The 19889-nt window shown below is 40.6% G+C and overlaps 1 protein-coding gene across 1 annotated transcript in view; it reads right to left on the minus strand.

Moving 5' to 3' along the window:
- The window catches only part of LONP2 (lon peptidase 2, peroxisomal), a 37185-nt gene extending 17550 nt beyond the window's left edge, over nt 1-19635 (minus strand). Inside the window, exons 1-10 of the mRNA XM_054296240.1 lie at nt 19346-19635; nt 18255-18489; nt 17441-17572; nt 16006-16128; nt 15124-15284; nt 14827-14921; nt 13320-13578; nt 7595-7736; nt 1648-1798; nt 956-1082 (exon numbers count right to left, since the gene is read on the minus strand). Of these exons, the coding sequence (XP_054152215.1) occupies nt 956-1082; nt 1648-1798; nt 7595-7736; nt 13320-13578; nt 14827-14921; nt 15124-15284; nt 16006-16128; nt 17441-17572; nt 18255-18489; nt 19346-19578 (1658 nt within the window). The 5' untranslated portion in view covers nt 19579-19635. The remainder of the gene's footprint in view (nt 1-955; nt 1083-1647; nt 1799-7594; nt 7737-13319; nt 13579-14826; nt 14922-15123; nt 15285-16005; nt 16129-17440; nt 17573-18254; nt 18490-19345) is intronic.
- Nucleotides 19636-19889: the final 254 nt, after the last annotated feature.

The raw sequence follows: 19889 nt of genomic DNA on the forward strand, positions 1-19889 counted from the left end.
GCCACACTAATGGATGGCACGTGGACCAAAACCTTGGGCTACTCCAGTACATGGAAAAAAAAGAATTTGTTTTTATCAAAATAATTGTGGTTGCTGATAGAGTTGTAGATAAATTACTGAGTGGGAAGACATGACTAACAGCTGGTGCCAAACCTTCATGAAATGCTAACCAATGCCCAATAGCACTGAGCTCTTCCTGATGCACAAAAATTAAAAGGAAGAATTATTTTAAAACTTAAAATATATAGCGCACTGGAAGTTGAGGAGCTGGCCATGAAAAAATATTTTGTTTTAGTCTATGAACTAAAAGGAAGCACCAGGCAGTACCACTACACAAAACAGCCAAAATACTGCTTATAAAATACTTCAATTCATTGAATCAGTACACTTTTTCCATTGGAAATGAGCTGGTTTCAAGTTCCAAAGATGTTTTGATCAATACATTTGCTGTCATGTCTAACAAAAACCCCAGTTCTAATGAATAGAAGCTATTTCAAAACCCTGTATTTTAATTTTTTAAACCTAATTCAAAAATCTAAACAAATGTTCCCATCAAGTCACAAGGGGAAAAAGGAAGCCTAATTTCCATTTTTGTATGAAAATGATAGAAATATAACATGGTTCTTTAAACTACATGTTATCTGCTGCCAGGGCCATGGCTTCACACAGTGCAGCCAAACCGGCCTCAGGTGTCTCTGTTTATTCAGGGCCTTGGCAATTGTGTCAGCACAACTGACTGTGAGCCACACCTGGAGAGCAGGAGCAAGGAATTCTCTACAGAAAGGATGTTCTCTAGAGAAGGCAAGAGCTGGGGAAAGAGCAATCCCATAAGCTACCAACTGTTGAACTGCTGAAGCTATTAAGGACAATACATATTAAGATATATTTGTATTACCACTTTATAAACTGATTTACAAAAGAAGGTATTTACACTGAAAGCAATGAACAGATTTACCTGGTAATTATGCCCAAAGTGGTTACTTGGGGAATCTGTATTTGCTGTGGAGTCAGACCATGTAGTTCAAGCTGTTTAGGAATTAAGTGTCTATGTGCAATTTCAATTTTTTCTTCTTGTGTGTATCCTTAAAAAAAAAAAAAGGCATTTATTTATTAATGATCTTTTTGCTTACATACTACAATATAATCAAATCTCTTATCTTTTACAAATCTTTTACAATGATTGAATTTAAGAAAAAACCTCCCCCAGCTATAATTTACAAGGCTGTTGGTATAATCCTTTGTGGCTATTCGTAACTTCATGCAAACAAGAAGAGAATTTTAGTTTTTCAAAGACATTTTTCTCCATTGGCATCTTAAAAAGATGCATCAGCCAAGTGACCATTAGAATACAAACTAATCAATGAAGGAAAATACCATTACAGAATGTATGCATGTATCACCACAGACCTGGAACTGAATTTTCCTGAGTGCTAAATGCTTTAAAATAATTTTCTTGAGTGCTAATGCAATGGTAAATACTATTCTTGTGACAGAGGCATCCTGCCTTGTCCCTTTTAATGACCCCAGCCATGCACTCCAGATTCCTGGCAGGCTTTCCTTCAGGAGCTGCCTTTCATTTCATCAAGAACACCCCAAACTTGTTTAAGGACCTGCAGCAGCCATGCAGTGAAGGCACTGCAGGGTTACCTGGCACCTGGATAACCTCCATTCTGTCCAGCAGGGCAGGTGGGATTGTGGCTGTGGTGTTGGCTGTGGCTATGAAAAGCACTTGGGACAGGTCAAAGGCTACATTTAGGTAGTGATCAGTGAAGCTGTGATTTTGTTCTGGATCCAAGACCTTAACAAGAGTGAACACAAAAAGTCACACAATTGTTTATTCAGAAGTAAATAAAATATGCACATTTTTATTATATTCCATTTGGATCTGTCCCATCTGACTTTACAGTAATGAAATACATTATGGATGTCCATAAATCCTGGCCTTGCCTGGATTACTCTGTGACTACATGTCACATCACAGGTACAGCTCAAAAAGCCACTTCCCTGAGTTGTGGCTGCCCTTTTCTAGAGGTGCTGCAGCGTTTCCCCAGCCATCAAGCACCTCCCCTAAGCTGCATCTCCATGACCCTTCACACGTGGTAGAATGGCCCTTCAAGGACTCACAGCAACCTGGGAAAAGCAGCTCATGTGGTCCCACAGAACAAGGAGAATTCTCCCAAGTAATCCCTGACTCCAGCCCTCACCTGCTGCTGGCAGCTCTTGTTACTCTAAGGTTACTTCTTACTCTCACACCAGCCCATGAGATCGCCCTTATGAGACCAAGGGGGAGAACACAATCCCAGCCTTAGCTGCTGTCACAAAATCACCTGCCCCACTCTTTCTGCTTTGTCCAGGTTTATTACTAAAGGAGCAGTACAAGTTCTTACTGCCCACAACATGCCAGGCAAGCTCTGGCCCTTGGTGAGCCCTGGCCTTCACAACACAATTGTTTTTCTTTTTGTTCCAAAACAACTGAGACAAAACTGAACAAGCACTGCAGACCAAAAACAGTCTGACCAAGCTCAAAAATCTACTGATTACAAGTAGAGCTTCAATAACTGTGTTGTCTTCCTATTGGTTTTAGTAGAACTTATGTGTGCTAATGCAACACTTGCCTAAATTTAAGATTAGGTGATAAATACTCAATCCATATGTGGAACACAAGGGTATTAAGATGCTGTCTTGTAGATTTTTTAACAGTGCCACAAATAGAAAGTTCATTGTACACAGCAATGTACTCCTGGCTCCTGTATCACCTGAGAACCACCTTTGCCTCACACCCCCTTGAAGTGCAGCCACACTCTTCCTTCCCACATGATGAATGATCAATGCTACACCCACACAAATAATTCTCATGTCACAAATAATGGGACCCATGCATCTCCTGAGAAACAGCACTCCACTGTCAAAATAACTTATCTGCCTACACCCAAATGAATGCACACAACCTGAATTATAGCCAAGAACAGTGGTGATAATTAAAAAACAACAACTGAATTTGGAGACTTCTTTGATAGTTATAAAATAAACAATTCTGAATTTTCATTACTCTTCAATTCTCCTCAAGCTTTGAAAAGTGAAAAATCTTTTCAAAAAATTAATCATCAGAACAAACTTAAAAAATTCTTCTATTACAAAATGCCAGATTCACAGCTGACTTTCCTAAAAAAGAGAATAAATTTGGATTCTATTTTGAAGTGCTGCACAGATTTAAGAGCAGTTACACATTCCCCTTAATAGTGAAATCTTAAAACATACTGAAGCATATGCTCCAATTCTGAACCTAGGGCTGAACTCAGTGAATGCCATTGTGCACTGGCTCTAAGCTATTCAAAAGCTTTTCTTATCCTCTTCAGCAAGAAGCTGCTGTCATTTACTCCCTTCTTTACAAACAAAGGCAAAGGCCTTGAAGAATCCTGACAAGCCAAGTCCACTGATACATAATTCAGAGCTGTGCCTTACCTCAGCCAGCCCTGAGCCCAGCCCTGAACCACAGGGAGACACAACAACAGGCAGGGAATGCAAGCACAGCAGCTACAAACTGGCTTCAAAACAAGCAGGTCTATACCAAATATTAGCTTCCCACACAAAGTCTACTCTTGCAAATTTTTCTAAACTGTTTTAAATAGCTAATCCTAATTCAACTTACTTCTTTTTTTAAATACCAATATCTCCACAGAATTCTAGCCTATCTGTTGAAGTGTTTGCAATTCCAAAGCTGCTGAAAAACAATGTATTCTAACAGACTAAACTGGCATTTTGACACATTTATTTACATGCACGTTTCTCTCTCCTTCTAGTCTGCAACTAGAAATCCTTATGAACCTGCTAAGTGCCAAGCTGGTGATGAGAATGTTATTTATGAAGATATATAAAATATTGATGCAAAACATACCATCCAATAAAGATAATGGAAACGGTAATCCAAACCAACTCGGATTATATCTAAAAATGTGAATTATCTGAGAGTTTTTTACAAGGGCTGGAGATCCTTTGGACTCATAATTCCTTGTCATGGTAACTGTTTTTTAGAATAAGATACAAAGCAATGTCCTGCCTCTGTATTTCAAACAGACTTTCCAAAGCAAATAGAACTGTTCTTCAGTTAGGTATCTGTGCTGAAGTTCAAGCTCAAAAGTTTTCCAAGATACTCAACTAATACAGAAATATGAAGTACAAAAAGAACATTCAGTGCACAAAATATCTTGGCTAATTTATGACAGATAGCTCACATGCATACAAAGGCTTCTCTGTAACAGCCTTTTATTACCACAAAATCCAGAATAAATTCCATGAACATTTAATTGCCTGGCTATGCTCCTGGTCTAATTTCCCTGCATACAAATAGTCAGTATCAGGCACTTGGATCCATTTCTGTTTTCTCCTGGTTTTAACAGAGGTCATCTAAATTTAGATTAAAATATTCCTTTGTTAATGAACAGTAACTGGAAATAGGAAGACATTCTGTCTTGCTGAAGCAACAGCTCTGCAGAAGCATTAGAACTAAGCACATATGCAGCAATTAGAAAGCACCAAGCTTTGCTCCCAAGCTCACAGGGATGGCAATTTTCTTCCTGAATATGCCCTGTTGTGGACAGCAAGAATTTAACACACCTACACATTAAGGAATAAAGGATGTGCCTTTCACACTTAATGGTGGCACTTAGCAGCCAAGCAGCAGTGTGAGCAGCAGATGCAGCAGTTAGGTGACCACTGACTACTGTTTGCTCTCCAGCACAACCCCACCTCTGCTCCCTCCAGATGGACCTTCCAACCACACAAACCACGAGAAGCAGAAGAAAATGAAGCTGTTAAGTCCAGCCATGAGACATCTGTCCATTAGAAGAGGTAAAGCACCTGCTTCGGGATGTTTAGCCAGCAGTATGGAGATACAAAGATCTCACAGGGGAGCAGCCCAGCCATGGTTAATAGAGCAATTACTTCTCCAGATGCAACTAATGGGCAATTAGCAGGGCTTACATAAACCCTGCAGCCCAGGCTGGCTGTGGGAAGTGAACCTTATGAGGTTTAGCTGGAAAAATCCATGACAGGAGCAGAGCTGAATATCCCTGAGAATGTGGTTTTAAAAGATGGAAAACAGAAACATCTCAAAGCAGCAACGAAGTACCAGAATTCCAACACGACCAATTAAACAGGTATTAATTAAATTTGTTTGCCTTCAAAAATGACACAATAGAAAACCACAATTGTTCTCTACTGAAGGGCAGGGAATGAAAAAAAAACCAACACCCAGCAAAGGTTGAATAAAATTACCAATATTAATATACAGATCTAGATTCATGATTGGAACACTCTTTCCAAGAAATCCCAAATCATTGTGTCTGTATAGCAAACAACAGCCAGCTAAATAGAAAAAATCGATTTTCAGGTATTTTTATCCATTCTTTGACTAGAATTAGGACAGCTTAATTCAAGTATCTAAAAGACAAATGACAGGAGCGGTATCAGCAAACTCAGAAACAGAAAGCATTACACTTTCAGCAAAGTGTAAATAAAATCCCTCAGAGGAATAGCACAAGGAATAATGTATTTATTACACTTCTCTGCTTGTTTTCTTTGCACTTTGAGGCCCTTCATGCACCCTAAAAAAGTGTACTACACTCTTGGTAAATGCACAGGTAAAGGACCATAACTGCCATTTTTAAAAGCTAAACAAGTGAAGCCACACTATTTGCTAGCACATTTAAATTACTACTAGTTCATGTTAACATGCAAAGATCAAAACAGAGCTCTCAAACCACAGCCTGTTCATACACTGATTTTCAAAGAACTCCTTGGCCTTGTCAAAACAGTAATTTTCCACTATCTATCAGGAAGAAAATAATGATGTTTGTAGGAAGTCAATTGACACTTCATTTGCAGAATGTCATACAGCATCCAGATGAGCTCATGACACCTTAATTTAAGAAGCATTTTTCATATTTAAATCACTGCATTAAGCACTGTCAGTCAAGAGAGTCATTAGAATGACTCTGTAGGCAAATACTATCAGAACCACTTTCACCCCCACCTACTAAAGCTACCACACCTCAGGTCTGACAAGTGAGATGCTGCTGGGATTATGCCCTCAGTCACTTCTGTGCCAGCAAGCCAGGCTAGCTCAAATAACGTGGGTATTCTTTACTAATGCCTCTCCTTTAGACTGAAACAGGTACAGAGCCATGCCAGAAGCAGTGCAGCTGCAACAGAGGGAACATGGCAGCCCCTGGGGCACAGAGAACACAAAAGAGAAGGCAGGGTGTAAAACTACAGCACTACAAGGAATCTCTAAGCATGCACAATACTAAAACCATCACTGTGCATCAGTGCACTGTGCCCTGGCAGCCTGAACAATTCAGCCTGGCCCAGCCCCTCAGTGCCAGCACCTCCCTCATTCTCTCCTCTGCCATCCCTGCTGGCACAGGAAGATGGACACAGCCTTCTTCTGCCCAGGGAAGGGCAATGCTTTGTCTCTTCCCCACACCTGAGGACATGCTCCTTCCTCTCTCCTGCAAGCTGCCAGAATAAAAGCACTGAATGTGCACCAATCAGTGGAAAAAGAAATTGCAATGGGATATCACATCACACTCCAGAAAATGGAAATTGGGATGAAGGTTCTGACAACTTATTGCTGTCTGCTACCTGATGCATGAAGCTTGCAAGGCACAGGTCTCAATTTATCTTCCTCATGATCACTCCAGTTTTGGCCTCCTGAAAGCCCAACTAACCTAATTAATAATATCTCAACACTTGATGAGATTTACAAAACATTCCAACAGCATCTCATTCATTAAAGTCATCAATTGAATCTCTGGAATGTTCTGTCTTTAGGCAGTCAACTTTGACAACTCTAAGACCTTTGTAATAAAATAACTGTAATATCTGCTTCAAAATTAGAGGAAGTCATATCTGAGTGCCAGAAGTTCAGAAAAAATGCACTCATGGAAAACCTGACTCTCACAGAAAGCCATCACTCATCACACCATAATCAGCCAAACACTCATCACACCATAATCAGTCAAGGAGTGGGAATCTGTGACTTACATGAAAAATCCAAGTTCAGAAAGTTAATTACAACACTAATTAAAGAAATGCTCCTAAAAGAACATGCATCTAGTCCATATTATGCACTGGGTAAACTGCTTAGCTCCAATATAAGCTGGTACCATCAAGAGCTTCAAAAATATATTAAAGTTGTTCCAATAAAGAAAGGGAAAACTTGAAGAAGTCTAGTCTAGGTCCTCTACAGGTCTTTCTTAGCTAACAATATAGATTATTAAAAATCAATGTCTTGAAGTCCCCCAAATAAGTGATGTTCAGGGCTTGAACACTATTTAAATACAGAAACCACCCCAAAATCTATCCTTGTGTTCCAGTACAGCTCACTGAGATTTCTGTTAATTAGCCACTGTGTAACAGCATCTGCATTGTGCCCAAGGAACTGACAGGAACCCCCCATGTCAGAACTCAGCAGCTGATACTGGAATAACAGAGCTGGCACCCTCAGACCTTCTTTTGTCCAGTGAATCTTCTGAGTCCAGTTTAATTCTTTTAAAATCAACTTAAACAATGCTTGCAGTTTAACACCTCTTACCTCAAGCAAGGCTGCTGCAGGATCCCCCTGCAAGCTCTTTGCCAACTTATCCACCTCATCCAAGAGGAAGACAGGATTGTTCACCCCCACAGTCTTCAGCCCATTGATGATCCTGCCAGGCATGCTGCCCACGTAGGTGCGCCTGGAAAGGAAAGGGGATGGGGAACAGGGGTGACACAGGGAACAGGAGCAGCAACATCAGAGATACCACAAATAAAACTCCAGGCAAAACAGAAGAACAAGGAGCACTTCAACAATTCTTGCTTTTTCTGCAAAAATTTGTGGAATACTTGATAAAAATATGGAATATACAACAGAGCTATACAAGCAATTGTAACAGCAGATGAAAATTTGAGTTCCATGGTGAACGAGCTGGTTTGCAAAGATAATAATTTACATTAAAGTGTATCCAATCTTTATAGCTTGTGGACATCTTAACATGTTCCAGGACCAGTATCATTTTACTGTAAGAACAAGCAGAAGCAGATTTGGGAACCTCATTAATAAAAACATTTTCATAATTACAATGCTGGGATTTTGTTATCACAACAGAGTTCACACAGCATGTTACAAAAGAGAGCAAAATTCCAATTATGCTGAATTGTCAATGTCCCCTTGACAGCATGGTTTAATAAACACCCACCAAAAAGAGCAGTATTTACTGTCATTTCAATATGAAATGAAAAGCTGAACACTGCAATGGAACAAAAAATGATGAGTTTGAATTTAGTTAGCAAATCAGTAACATTTTTTTTCCATAACACACACAGAGCACAACTACATTTTACAGATGCATAAAACCCCTGTTTGCTGCATTTATACACTCATTTCTGCCTGTGCCATAACTACTCAAAGCACTATAATTAAGAGCATGTAATTCTGAGAAGAAAGAGATACACTAAGTGCTGAATTACAGATCTGGCTCATGACCCTCCCGAAGCACACAAGCAGAACAGGCCTGCTCTGCCATACGATCTGGTTCACTACTGTCCAAAATAAACAGGATGACATTTACTAACATTAAACCAAATATACCACAGGACTAATTTCAAAAAATACTAGAGATGACTTTAAATATGTAAGAAACCCTAAAACCCAACAAAAACAGAACCCAAACCACACAGCAATGGTGTCGGTTCCATGTAACATTTAACCACTGAGGAAACAAATTGCAGTAAATAAAATTTAATTTTAATTTCATTCTAGATCTGACAAAAAATAAAAGGTTTTAAGATCTTCTAAACAGCCAGCAATGCAGGAGAAATTCAGTTTGCCTGTAACCCCTTCCTGAGGCAGCTGCTAAAGACTGAAGCAGCCAGCAGGCAAGAGTTGCTCCCCTCAGTGCTTTTGTGCAGTCTCAGTGTGCAGAAGGGAGGGGATTCTCTCAGGAGGCTGAGCTGTGGAACGTTCATTACAGATCAGCACTCTGCATGGGGAGCTCTCACACAGCCAGCCTCCTCCTCCTCCTCCTCCATCTGCACACCCACAGCCCTGCCAGGACAGGGAGAGCATCCCACAGAGTGCATTCAGAGAATGAGGAGACTCAGTCACAGCTGCAGGTCACAGGAGAGAATCACTTACCAGTGTAAATAAATGTGTCACTGTAGCAGCTTGGGCATTCCTTTGGTTTTGGGGGGATTTGGGTTTTTTTCAGTTATGGGTTTGGGTTCTTTTCCTTTTGTGGTTTTGGGTTTTGTTTGGTGATGGTAGTTTTGTTCTCCTCTGGGTTGTTTTTACCACAAGGTACCCACTGCACTTGAGAATAATTTTATATGCTTCAGAGACAATGCAGCCCAACTGTTTCAGTACTTTGTTTATGGTAGTAATAGGGTAACATAATTAGGTAAACATCAAACATTCTTTGTTCTTGCTTGCTAAATTATTCTCAAGTGCCTGCTTTAAAACATTACACTTTTTTAATGCATGCTTGTGTTTTTAGATACACAGTTTTACTTGGTCCTTTGAATCCCACAAAGACTTGAGCTATCCATGTTCCATTGAGTTTTATGAAAGAGGCTGGTTTATAAACTAAATGAAGGCAAACAGATGCAATAGTCTAAATCTGTAGTACCTCTTCATTTACTAGACATGGACCAATAGCTATTTTATTATACTAATAATCAAATGCTTGAGATCTCCAAAGTTATTAGGGGAACACATCTCAACAAAAGAATCTTTGGCAAGGCAGGCCCTGCAGGTATTTACATATAAAACCAGCCAGAATATATTACAATTACAAGCAGATATGGTAATTTATCTGTCTGGCTGTTAATTTTTGCCTTTTAAGATGTGAAACTAAATGCTAATGTTTAAGAACACTATCACTGAATGTGATGCTGATTTCATTATTTTTGCTGGGGTTGAAAGGAGGTTAAACAATATCCTACATTGCTTTGCTCATTTTTTGATGCAGTTTCTTTCCCTGCATTAAACCCAGATGACAGTCAGCTTTCCCCACTCAAAACAGGAAGCACAAAGCAGGTTTCCTACTTACCTCACTTGTGTAGCAACACTTAAAAAACCCAACCCCTTGAGAGCTCCAGGCAGAGGTCTGCAACTTAGTATCTTTTAATATACAGTGAAAAAGTGCCTTTAAACAAAACACTAGAGTGGTATAGTATGTCATCAGGCACTGTGTATCCTAGAAAATGTAAAAAAAACAGGTGGGAAATCCAACCTTCTTGGTTCTCCCAAAGTAAACTGGGAAAGCCTAGGACATAGAACCCTTAAAGCAGTGGTAGATTTATAGAAAGAAAGAAACAAGACTCACTTTCTTCATAGTGATCTCAAGACAAGTAGTTTTAAATAATTTTTAACTGCAGGGCTAGAAAAGGATAACAAAGGTAACACCACTGTTTCTGAAAGTCCTTGCACAAGGTCACAGCCTTTTTGGTTTTTTTTGTGCAAGGCCAGAGATTGCATCCACTCAAGGGTTTTACAAATCTGTCTCTGCTTTGTACTTGTCTAACAAAGCCCATTCCTCTCCTGGGTGAAGCTGTTTGAAGTTTGTTTCTCTCTGGTGCAAGAAGGGCTGTGAGGGAAGTTCTGCCAGCACAGCTGTCCTGGTGAGGAATCCACCTCTGCTCAAACAGCTGCACCTGAACAAGGCTTCAGCAAAGGCAAAAGTGAACTGTCCAAGCTTCTGAAACTGCAAAGCAGTGGTAAAACTGGAAGGGGTGCTTCACATGAAGGTGAGAAACTTCACACTTACCTCACCAGCACCACTATAAAGAAATGGCACAATTACATCTTTCCTTTTCAGAAATAGAAAAAACACACAACAGAGAAGATCATACATTTCCTGTGTGATACAAAATATCAATACCCAGGAGATTTTAAAAGCAATGAGCTTCTTGGAAGAAAGTCCTATGTCATTCTTCAGAGGAGAGTGGTTTGTGGTTTTTTTTTTCTTTTTTCTTTTTTTTTTTTTAAATACAAGTAAATGACAAATGCAAACCAACATACTTTAACACATGATATAGATGAGGGGTAAATGCAGACAACAGCTGAAAGATGTCTGATCAAGGAGTTCTGGTTTGGTACCAAGAGGATGATTTCATTTTGGGAATGCAGAGCAATGCCTGCCCACTCTTCACTCAATCACTGAAGGATTCCCAAGCTGGATCCCACAGGATCCCCAGTGAAATGGCCAAACCTGGGCAGCTCCAATTGCCACATTTATACACCAGGTGGGACAGCACAGTTACTGAGACAGCACAGCCCAGCCTGCTGCTCTCCCACAGCCTGGTCTGCTCAATCTCTCAGTCTGCACCTTTCCCCAAAGTGAACAAGTGAAAGCTATTTCAGGCACTGTTTGCTTGCAAGTCAAGCTGAAACAGTTCCTTCTGAATGTTCTAGTACATTTGGTACATTTTTCTACATGTTCAGTACATCAGTAGGCACATACAGTACTGTTCTCCTGCAATGTTAATGGAATCCTTAACTTAAGCCCCAAAGCCTAATAAAGAGCTTTTAGGAGAAAAAAAATCTAAGTCTTTAAGGTGTAATATTAGAAAATCAGCCTGCTCAACAGTGAAACTCAGACAGCAACAGTCTGTGTCTGCTGCACTTCCAGACCACCTCCCTGTGACTGCCACCAGACTGCCAATGTGGATTCACCTACTGGGAGTAACTTGAAGGATTTATCCACACAAAAGGACACTACAGAGCTCTACAGAAAAGCTGTAGTTCTAATCTGATTAAATCTTATTCTGAGAAAGAGGAAAACTAACCAAAGCAGAATTTAAAATCCAGTATGCAACAGATGGGTTTGATTTTAGCTACAAAAAAACTGGAAAAAGCAGTTGGCTACAAAGGACTCCTGGTATCAACTGCTCTAAAGTTCATCTTTAAACTATACACTTGCTTGTTGAACAGTAACCACACAGTATTCTTGCTAATTCTAGATTACATTTTCCTTTGCTGGTGAAAAATAAAATCTCTTAGCAAATATTTCCCATTGGCTGATTTCATACACTTTTTCATATGAAATTTATAAGATAGCCTCTAACATGAATTAATAACTTAATCATGCCCTCAAAAATGTGTGACAGCCACAAACACCAGAATTAAAAAGCTTTTTACAGGCTCTCTCATATGACTCTCCCTGTCTTTACTCTTTATGAGGTCTAAGCACAAGATAGGAAATTTGACTTCAAGCTAAAGATGTGGTTTCCCTGTCACAAAGGATTGAGTCCTGCTCTGCTCTGGAAAAGTTACTTTCCATAATGCTGAGTATTCCACAGCCTCTAGTGGCTTCTCTTCGAATAGCACATGTTGTTGAGTCCCATTTTAAGTTGTTTTTAGGACATTCTATTTTAGGTGTACCCTACTGAGAGTAGCTGCATAGCCACTGGGCAAAATTAACTGTTAGATGGCATCAAAAAAATAACTGATAGCTTTTAATTCACAGTAATCACCTACTGCTGTAAGGAGAAATTTTATTCAATAACATGTCTTAAAAAAGAAAAACTGACTAAAATTCATTATTCCAGATTTTCTACACTGAATGCAATAAGCATAAAATATGTGTAATGGAAACAAAAATGCTGCAGTGATGTTTGGCAGTTACCTGTCTCTACTACCCATTCATCTGCCTCCAGGTGCAAGGATGGAGGAATGGACTAATACAAACTTAAAAGACTAAGCAGTAGACACATAAAGAGACCAACATCAAAAACAGTCCAAAGGAATGTCATCCAAAAAGCCTCCTTTGAAACCTGCCAGCTTAGGTGTTCTTGCATAAATATACTTTTGGTATAGGAAAACAGTGCACAAACAAGTCCATTGCTATCCTCTAGCAACTTGCATGTATCACTCCAAGTTTCCCCTTGTCTTTTAGCAGCAAACATGGTTATGAAGGAATGTATTGCTACCACAGGTAACACTGGATAATTAAATCTTTACATCTCTCTTAAAAAGCAAAAAAATCAAGAGTTGGCATTAAACTTCCTACAGAATTTTACTTCAAAATGCTAAAATAACTGGAGATGAAATCCATTCCCTAAGAAAATAGAAGGCAGCAGCAGGAGGAAAGAATAAAGGCTGTACAACAGCACTAAACATCCATTCTCTCCTAAATAACACCACTGAATACCAAGGAAAATCAATAAATACCTACCATTGTTTCATAGAAGCAAAATTCCTCTGTATTGGCTGAACAATGAAAACAATCAATACATTCTGCAAAGAAAAAACTGCAATTAGGAAAAGAAGAAGTAATTACCTGTGGCCTCGAATATCAGACTGATCACAGACTCCTCCTAAAGCAATCCTGTGGAATTCTCGACCCAGAGTCTTTGCAATGGATCTTCCAACACTGGTTTTACCAACTCCTGGGGGCCCCACAAAACAAAGAATGGGTCCCTTGAGGTTGTTTTTAAGCTGTCTCACAGCCAAGTACTCCAACACTCTCTTCTTCAGTTTCTCCATGGCGTAATGGTCATTGTCCAGGACGATGCGAGCGGCGCGGATCTCCAGGCGGTCTGGATGGACACAGCACAGGGATCAGCACATCTGCCTTGGAAATGGGGACAAGTGATCCCACAGAGGAACAGATCCCCTCAGCAGGGCAACCCCCCAGCTCACACACAGCACACACAGTGCTTCTCTAAAACAAGGTACTAAAGTCTTCTTTAATCTCCTTTTTAGCTAGACAGATTATAGTACTGAAAATGACACAGTAGTGATAATTATTTTAGCCTTGGATGTCATTATCATGATTTTCTATTTCTGTATTCATGTGTGTTTTTATTCACTGTTGCTACAGAGTTCAAAGTAGCAATCACATGGGTCACATTCACAAACTTTGCTTAAACTAAAAACACCAAACTTCACATGACACAGCATAATTTTAAAAGATCAAAGAGCAACTTCCACCAAAAAAACATTCTGCTAGGACATGGCTGTCAACAAACATATTACTTGTTTGGGGATTCTTTGAATAATACTGCAAAGTAAATGTAGGCAGATCTTTTTACAATTTCATGATTAAAGAAAATATTTACAAGATTTGTAAACAGCCAGGGCTCTATTTCAAACCAGCAACAATTCATCACTACAAGTACCACCAGAAGGGTAGAGATAGACATGTAGGTGTGCTAAGTCCACCTTGTGCAAAGTAATTTTGCCCATTTAACCTACTTGTGCTGGTCAGATGTCTGTTGGTCATGTTTGGCCTCCTACTCTTCCCTCACTCTCCATTTTTGCACACTGTATCTGCATTAACAGTATCACCCTCTACTCACAACTCCAAAAATTATGGTATGAAGCAGACACTGTTTTTTACTACTCCCCAAGCTGTAATTATTAAAATTAACTACAGTTGTGCTTTTTTATCCTTTGGTTTCTTACCACACTTGCTTAAGATAAACCAGAATCTTCTTCAGAAAGACCAATGTTACAGAAATTCCCAAAGGGGCTTTTTGTCTGACATATAAAAAATAATTAGATGCTCATTTCTTTGATACATACTGGCACAAATTGTAATTAGTAACACCTTTATTTTTTAATGAAACTATTCTTAACACTGTTTAAATCAACATTCTTAGATATACAACTGAACTACACAGGCTACTCAGTGTACAGCTCTCACTGAAGTCTAATGGTTTACCTGGCTTACAGTAACTTACCAACAATGTTTTCACAAGACAGAACTAATTCACAGTGTTTACGTGATATTTACTTGCCCTAAACTTTTGTGCACAAGAATCACCACTAAGAGAAGGGTTTACCTTTTGTACTCTTGTTCCATGGCAATTCTACCATCAGTTCCAAGTAATTTCTTGTCAAAGCATATTCTGGCATTGACTGAGGCATCTTCTTTAATCTGGAAATGTAAGTACAGAATTCAAAAGGCCAACCAAAAATTAAATGCAAAGGAAGCCTCTACTGCACTGCAAGGCAGCGATTGCTGCCTGAGGTTTAAAATCACTTCAAGAACACAACCAACACAAACATATATCAAACAGGAAAAGGTCTGCAAGATTTGTTTAAATTTTAAAAGAAACCACCATTTAAAAGCCTCCTACCTTTTGATTTCTTTAAGACAAACTTTAAGAGCTTGTTCTGACATACTGGATGTTCTAATCTTTTTTTCTAGCATGACAACATCATCATGATCTTCTTCTTCCTCCTCATCTTCTGTAATGCTTCCATGACTGATTCTTCTATTAGGACGAATAGCTACAACCTGTGCAATGGAAACAGAGCCACAGAATTGCACCAGTCTTGGGTTTTAAATAAGCTGTGAACTTTGGCTCTGAATGAAAATCATGGCAAAAACAGGTAAGGTGCACAGAAGAATTCAGAAATCCAGAAAGTTTTAACTTCAGAAATTAACTTCAAAAAGTGTTATTGATGCTACTTTAAAAAGTTGCAGTTCTTTATAAATTTTCTAAGTAAATTTATTGTAGAGCCTAAACTCTCAAACAGCACAAAACAAGAACAAAACTGAAAGGAGCTATTTTGATATTTCAAGCACTGCAGCCCATCATATTAAGCAGAAAAATGGGTAAATCTCTCTTGCTCCATTTTACAACACCCATTCTTTATCTGTAGTTCAAAAGCTGCCACTCATCTGCAATGCCCTCAGTAAACAATACACCTTTCACTGCACAGGCCAGAACTCACTGGGTGCATACCATGCACATGAACTGAGGAATCTGAGCATTCATTTAATGTCACAAAGTGCTCAGATTAAAATCAAAATTAAATTTAAAAAACATTAAAATAAAGCCTAGGCAGTTTTAAACAAATATTCTGTATTTTGTGTATCTACAGAGCCAAAGTTGCCAGCTGTGGCTACACATGAAAAATACACAGATTAAAATCATGCATTCATTAGCCTGTTTAAAAGTGCATCTTAGTACTTATTTAGAATGTTTAAGTATTCCAAATTTAAAGCTCCATACCCTTTTATCATCATCCTGCTTGGACTTTCTTGTTTTCTGAAGCAGCTTCAGGCCTTCAATCTGTCTAACAAGCAATGGTATGGTCATCTTGAACCGCTCTTCCAGCCTAACAGCATCTAAAATCTGAGAGCAGGGAGTTGTAAGCAGCCAACAAGTTCACAGTGATGGATCCTCACTCTGGGGAAAGGGAGGTACTGCTACTGTCTTTTGGCCAGAGGTACAGAAAAGATGGATGGAGGAAAACGGGTAGCAAGAAAAGCAAGGAGAATACAGCACACAAAATCTAGCCCTCAAGGGTATGGATGCCTGAACTACAAAGCACTTCAAACTAGAGAAAATTCTCTTACCCTGTCTAGTTTTAAAACATCTTAATATTTCACTTGCATTTTCTGTGGCAAACATCTATCAATGTTCTATTTTTCAATTACTGGCCCTCAGCAAAGAGATGGCCCTGTTGAAAAAGTTACAGCATCATCTCCTTGGGTAACCCAGGGGAAAAAAAAATCACCTTGTGCCTTAAGGTTTTCATTCAGAGATTTTTTTGTTTATTTTGTCTTTTTAATATTTTGTACACAATTTCATTTTCATATTAAATGAAGTTAATGTGTGGAAATGGGTAGAATTCTGCTCCTCTGTATTTCCACAGCTTCCACCAGCTGCTCTTTTCTTTGGAACTTCTAATAACGAAAAAGTGACACACAAATACCTAACATACCTTCCTCCAGCAGGATATTCAGCTATAGTACACACCTTCCCTTCACATTATACTGCATTAATTTCTACTTGTGGTGCTTTGAAAGAACCTAACACACTTTCAATTCCAGGTGCAGCATAAGCAGTTATAGAAGAAAGGGAACAACTTCCAAAATACAGCAAGCAAATACAGAAATCAGATGAATAAGCACCAAGCCATAAAGATAATTTTTGCACAGATTTATTTTGATATATGATAGAAATTTAACCACTGTCTCAGTGTTTAAAGAAACCCAGACTTCATGATGTTTTTTAAAATATTTAAATCTAATACTAAAAGTATTTTAATTCTGAAGTTATTAGTATTAAGGTATGTATACTGATCAGTCAGATGAGATAAATAAGCAAAGTTTCAACACAACCTGAAGAAAGATTTATCATCTTTACTATAAGAACTTCATGCTTTACTTAATTAAGTTTAATAAAGTGAACCATTTCCAAGATTTCCCAACTAGATCTATTTACCTTAAGAGAGCTCTCCCACATGCATATAAACACTTTAACAACACCATCAAACCATTTTGCAAGCACTCATGCTCAGCTGTAACACAAATCCCTGCTGGCATAATGTTATCACTGTACAGTCACAAGTGTAAGCAATTCCAAAATTACCTAAAAGTGAGTGACCCTAAAAGGCAGCACACCTAACTAGCAGTGAAAGTGCTGAAGAAGAAGACAATACCTGCAGCTTCTCCTGGTTGGTGGTTCGGATGATGGAGGTCAGGATATCTGGCAGAGCTTCCCTGGGCAGATTGTCCAGGAGGCGCCGGAGCTTTGCCACTGCAGGCACGGACATGTCCAGCATCTCAACCAGCTACAACACACAAGGAACAACACTGATGGCTGCTGGGCTCCTTCTGCAATGATCTCAGTGCCTCTCTGACCTAAATATGACTGTGTCTTTCAGTGTGAAGCATGTCCAGGTAGTTTGCCAAAAAGCTACTGAAAGAGGTTCACCAAAGGTTCACAGATGAGGCACTAACTCAGCATAGAGCGCCAAGACTTTGAGCTTTCTGCTTGTTTCAGAAGTTCAAAAGTATCATTGTTGTTTGCAGCATTTTTTTCAATATATAGATCTCCTATTTCCCCCACATACCCAGATTAAAAACTTCCCCATAACTCTTTTTCAATACATCCTTTAAATTCTGATTCACTATACTTCTATCATATATATTTTCTTATTTCTCTGTAAAAATTGATCAAATCTTTTACTAAAATGTATTTATAGTATTGCTATATATGAAACACCAACTTATCATAGCACCAACACAAACAGTTGCACAAGATTCAGCTGCAATGAGCTGGGTAGGCACCCTGGAACTTGGCACAGAAACTTCAAGCTGTAACAGCAGCATTTATTTTGAAGCAGAAATACTGAAACTCTACTAGTTGCTGAAAAATATAGGAACTGGAAAAACGGAAGAGCTGATAGGAAACAAATAAAGAGCCCAAGTACACCCACAGGTTATGTGGCACACAAGAATAAAACAAATTACCTGTACTGCATACTTGTAGAATTGCTCTGACAGCTCTCCAAGCTCCTCCTCAGATTTATGGCCATTAGTGAACTGCTCCAGTCGATCCAACTGCTGCACCTCAGCAACGGGATAGGGCTTCTCCTTCAGCAGCTGCAGGACCTGGAACCGGCACAGGCCTGTCACCAGCAACGTGTAATGGGGCTTGGGCCAGTTGCTACCAACCACCTGAACTGCCAGGGCAGCAGTGCCAATCCTAAAAACAGATCAGATCTTGTATTATCTGCCACCTTACACAGAACATTTTGTGTGCTCCCTATCAGAAGCAACAAAGCTGTAGTTTGCAAGACCCTGATGGGTCATAGTTCCTATTGTGAAATTAAATCAAATTATCCAATTTCCTTTGTAACACAGACTACAAAACCAAACCCTAAAAGCTGAACACAAATGAGTTTAAAACGAAATAAGGTACTGTAATCTCAGTTACACAATTTAGAAACATATGTAAGTTTTTCATAATGGATCTGGCTGTGGACAGGCACACTGGCACTTCTGCTGAAGCAATATACACTGGGAAATGGGAGTGTCTGTAAATGACAGTTCTTCCCAGCCTTGAACTGAATCAATATTTTAGATCACTGGACCTACTGAAGTAGATTTACAACAGAAGTTATTTTCTTGCAACATCTGCCTAAGTCCACTGATATGATAAAGTTCGAAGAGTAAGAGTTACATCATGTTAGTTTCACCAGACAGAAATACAATTGTTTTTATTTTATGTGAACTAAGCCATTAGCCATGTTACCTATTCGGTGAAAAATCCTATGGTTAACAGCTGCGACAGCCCTAGAGCTGCGTTCTTTCGTCTTATTTTGCTCGGCCACCTCAGCCTCTTTTCAAAGTTCCCCTCCGGCCAGCCCGTCCCCGGCACCTCGCCCGCTGGGTCGGTTGTGTGACCGGGTTTCGGGGAGGGCAGAGGCATCTCCCGGGGCCGGCGGAGCGGGGCGAACCCACGGGGGGACCCCCACGGCGAGCCCGGCCGGGGAGGCCGGGCCGGGCTCCGGGGGTCCCGCAGGCCGCGAGGGCGGCAGGAGAGCCGGGCCGAGGCGCACCTGTGCAGGTTGGGCAGGTCGTCGCAGTCGGACGTGGGGTCGCTGGTGTTGGGGATGACGCCGATGATGGTGCTCCGCAGCGAGGTGCCCTTCAGCAGCCGGCTGCGCACCAGCTGCATGTTGCGCGGCGAGTCCACGCTGGTGCGCATGGTGGAGCCGGGCAGCAGCACGCTCTCGTGCGTGAGCAGCAGCGGCAGCCGGCTGGGGATCTGGATAGCGCTGCCCGCCGCCATGGCTGCTCGCCACTCTCACCCTGCCTGCGCCCCTCACGCCAGCCCCGCCGCCATGGCAGCCCGGCCCCTCACGCGCCGCGGCCCCGCCCGCTACGGGCGCCGGCAGGGACCGGCCGCTCCCGCCCCGCCCGCTGCGCCCCCTGGTGGCGGCGGCCGTGCTGCCCCCGGCCCCGAATCGTTCCCCTCGCTCCCGAATCGGCCCCGCCGCTCCCGAGGCGCTCCCGCCGCTCCTACTGCCGCTCTCGGGGCCTCTCGGGTCCGGTGTCCTTGCAAACAGCGAGCCGAGCAGGTTCCCTTCAGTCCCGCCGAGG

Source organism: Melozone crissalis, unplaced genomic scaffold, assembly GCF_028551555.1.
Source record: "Melozone crissalis strain CALT ecotype California unplaced genomic scaffold, PUWL_Pcris_2 ptg000007l_1, whole genome shotgun sequence".
Classification (NCBI taxonomy): domain Eukaryota; kingdom Metazoa; phylum Chordata; class Aves; order Passeriformes; family Passerellidae; genus Melozone; species Melozone crissalis.